The following is a 3,800-nucleotide window of genomic DNA, read 5'->3' on the forward strand; positions in this document are numbered from 1 at the left end:
TTCACCTGATCACTGGACTGTAGATATCAGCCAATTAGCTGCAGCCACACTGTTGATTGACAGCTCATGTTATTTTCACTTTTTTTCTCGATAGCTAATAAAATATAAAATATAGTGAAGTACAATACTTCCCACAAAAATACTTCAGTACAAGTAAAAAAAATATGATTTTGAAAACTACGCCAAGAAAAAGAAACATAAAATCTGCTCAACAACCATGACTTAAGTATATATGTGATCTTTATTAGCCTTATTTGCTTATTTTGTCTAAAGAGTTATTCTCATTTTTCTGTATCTACCTATAAATCCGTTGTGGTGTAGATCGAAGCTTCCTGTGGCTTTCTTTGTGACAAACCACATCAGCTCTGATGTGTATCACAAGTGTGAAGAGCATGAAATGTGCAATGAGGAAGTTTTTTTTATTGTGATCAAAGCTGGCTTTTCACAATAAAATGAAATCAAACAGATATCAGTCAGTATTAAAAATGAAAATGATACTAACACAATCATCTGTCAAACAGCTGACATCTTTTAGCACATCGTTTTCAGCAAAACATACAAACAAGCTGATAATGACAGTCTAAGTCATTTTGGGCATACTTTGGATCCAGTTATGAGCTTATAGTAAAATATGGAGTATAAATGTAAAGCTATGATGATGTTGCAGGTTGTATAAAAGAAGCTCTGCTGCTCATTTCTCAGTGTGCAGTAAAGTGAAGCCACAAACATTGGTTTAATTTGCTCCCTTAGCCTTGGCTTTGCCTTTTGCTGCCATGATGTTCTTAACCCACTGCTCATCCGGGTTGGCACAGTACACGGAACCGTTCTTCATTGTGATACTGAAACAGAGAAACGGGTTGACATTTTTTAATTTATGTAACGTGTTGTTTAGATTTTCAGAGTAGTTTTACAGACAAAACTCACCTACCTTTTGTCTTTACACTTCAGTCTACAACTTGATTTGTTCAACCACTTTTATATTGAACTAAAAGCTGCTGTAGGTAGTGGTCATTTCCTATTTTCTAAAATTTAAAAAGAAATACCTTTTTAATTTTTTTTAAAGTAAGTTGTATAAAATGCTTGTCTATAATAAAGTGTTACCAGTTCTGCCCTTTGTCGAGAAATGCACCGGGGTCAGCTGTTACTGAAGCCAGTGCTGTATCTTAATTTTTAGTTAATTAAAGTCTTCTTAAACTTTTTATAAGCCATTTTTACCTGACATATCCCCCCTAAAAAAGTGCTTTATTTCAAGGTATTAAAAGACTAATAGAAAAAATAAAATAAAATAAACTCTGCTAATGGGGTAAGAAATATTAAAGAAGAACTTGACATCCACATTGACACTGACATCTGTAGACTGTACAACCACACGTAAAAAGCAAAAAGTACAAATAAATAAAAACAAAACAAAAAAAAAAGGTAAACTGAATAAAAAATCCCAATGAGAACTCCCGTATTTAAATCTTATTGCGTTAATGTGTAACACCAGGAGATGTCATACTCACAGCACAGCTTCCCTCGGACACAGTCTGTCTGTCCTTTCGTATCTCAGCACCCTCCTCTTGGGCAGTTCCCTGGAGACAAACTTAAAACAGCACTCAGCCGGGCCGAAGGTGTCTGAAAAACAAAGAGAGAAGCCAAAAAGAAGTTTCAGAAGCATTTTTGAAAAAATTTAATGAAGATTTATCTTCTTGAGCTTTGTTTTCTTTGCATTTTTTCACATTTGGAGGCTCAGAAACACTTAATGATTTAAAATATGGCTGCATAACGAAGAACATATATTCACTAACGTAAGGACTGTATATAGTTGTAAATAAAAGATTTAAAAAATCTGCATTTTTTAATTTAAAAATAGATCGCCATATCAATACAGTCTATTTTCTGATTCAGAGTAGTAGACAATTTTATTTTACATTCAACCCGCCCACAGTACAAAATATGATGCAGTAAAAGAAATAAATAATACTTTGACACATCAAAAACTCTAACACTAACCAGTGATTATTCAGAAAAGTGGTTTATTCTACATTTTGTGCGTTTAGCAGCTTTATGGCTGAAAGGATAAAGAATGATCATAAATACCCCCGACCCGAGGTCACAAATGTTAGCTCAATGCCAAGTATGTGATCAGGTAAGGTTAAAATGACTCTCAATAAAACTTTTATCACTTAAATTAACATTTCATCTCACTACAGATTTAAAGGATAAATTACATTAGTCAAAGCATAAATATCTGATCCGAATCTATAAACAAGTGAGCTACAGTTTGCTTACTGTCGGATGCCAGGACAGTGAGAGCAGAGAGAAGCAGGACACAGGTCACCAGAATGAGTGGATTCTTCATCATCATCATTATGTTGTCTTTCTTCGAGGTGTCTGCTGTCTTTCTGCTCACAAACCCTCTCTTTTATTTTGCTACTTGAGAGAGAGAAAGTGTGTGTGTGTGTGTGTGTGGCAAAATGGTATTAAGACGGAAAAAAAAAGAAGAAGAAAAAACTAGTGTGGAAACAAACAAACAACTGCTGGTTGGGGGGAAGGGGGCTGATGGTGAGCACAAATTCTAAGAACAGAGTAAAGCGATATTGCTGTCACCTAAAAAACCACAGAGACCAAAATCAAGAGGAAGAGCTTAAACTAGTAATGCATCTGCAGCCTGCAAGCTCACGTACACACACACACACACACACACACACACACACACACACACACACACACACACACACACACACACACACACACACACACACACACACACACACACAGAGCCTCAGACTAAAAGGAAACAAGAATGTCACAGGACCTACTTAACTCCACGTAACAGGCATCTGATGGATTTAGCTTCTAATCCTCACTGCACATTCTGTGGTCAGGGCATTCTGGGTATATTGATGCATGTCTTGTGGGAGTGTCCAGATGTCCAAAGGTTCTGGGTTACAGTTGTGGATAATGTGTCTGATCTTATAGGGAGGAAGCTCCCACTAGAGCCGACACTCCTTCTCTTGGATGATGACTCCAAGTTCCAGATCACTGAGGTAGAACGTAAACTCTGGTTGGCTGGCATGACTGCCACAAAAAAAAAAAAAATAAAAAAAAAAGTTTTAAGGTGGCTTCCACCACACCAATCATTAATAAAAAACTGGCTACAAGCTCTTCTTGAGGTGGTCTACTTGGAGTGCTCAGCAGTCCATTAGCATTAGCATTAGCAATTCTGAACCCCGAACATTGGAGATGTGGAAAAAAGCTGTAGAGGATGATAAAACATGGATGTCATGAATTTTAAGGCCCATCTGAGGGAAAATAGTATGTTTGTCGTGTGATCCTTTTTTGTTTTTTGCTTAAACCCCAATTAATAAAAAGTTGATTGCAAAAAAGGGAAAAGTAAATTATGACAAAGTAAGATAAATCCAACCTTCCAACCATCCAAAGCACTAATACACCTGATCATAGAGTACTCCCAGTTACTCTCCTCTTTTCTTCCTCTTGTGATCTTTTTAAATCTGACCTTCTCAGCACTTTTAATAGTTTGTGAAATCGAAAAGAAACTGAATATGTCGTTACTATTAGTAAAGAGGAGCTGCAGCTTTGTATGAGCATAAAACAGGTGAATTTACGATCATTTTGACCTCATTGGTGTCAGTAATGGATAACTGGTGTGTGGACTGATTTTTCTTTATGATCTGTCTGTGTGGTGAGTGTGTACCATGGGCCGGAGTTCAAGCCTGAGCTGAACACTGAATGTAAAAAAGCTGCATGTTATTCTTGATTTAGGAATTGAGGGGCCAAAAAAGGGGGACCCACCC

General features: G+C 36.7%; 1 protein-coding gene across 1 annotated transcript; it reads right to left on the reverse strand.

Annotated features, from left to right (window-relative positions):
• Positions 1 to 302: 302 nt before the first annotated feature.
• LOC141802209 (regakine-1-like) lies at positions 303 to 2,422 on the reverse strand. Its single transcript, XM_074685716.1, has 3 exons — positions 2,275 to 2,422; positions 1,506 to 1,617; positions 303 to 839 (listed from the first exon to the last, which is right to left on the reverse strand). Exons 1-3 carry the CDS (start codon positions 2,351 to 2,353, stop codon positions 734 to 736), a joined length of 297 nt encoding a protein of 98 aa, XP_074541817.1. The 5' UTR covers positions 2,354 to 2,422; the 3' UTR covers positions 303 to 733.
• Between the last annotated feature and the right edge of the window lie 1,378 nt (positions 2,423 to 3,800).

The sequence above is a fragment of the Halichoeres trimaculatus genome, unplaced genomic scaffold (genome assembly GCF_033239565.1).
Source record: "Halichoeres trimaculatus isolate MK-OKI-2021-1 unplaced genomic scaffold, fHalTri1.1 fHalTri1_scaffold_13, whole genome shotgun sequence".
In the NCBI taxonomy this organism is placed as follows: Eukaryota; Metazoa; Chordata; class Actinopteri; order Labriformes; family Labridae; genus Halichoeres; species Halichoeres trimaculatus.

Excerpts from the sequence above, each read along its gene's own strand:
- LOC141802209 (XM_074685716.1), bottom strand. The coding sequence starts at position 2,353 with ATGATGATGATGAAGAATCCACTCATTCTGGTGACCTGTGTCCTGCTT. Across the intron at positions 1,618-2,274 it reads CACTGTCCTGGCATCCGACA|ACACCTTCGGCCCGGCTGAG; the intron begins GTAAGCAAACTG and ends TTTGTTTTTCAG. Across the intron at positions 840-1,505 it reads TGTCCGAGGGAAGCTGTGCT|TATCACAATGAAGAACGGTT; the intron begins GTGAGTATGACA and ends TCTCTGTTTCAG.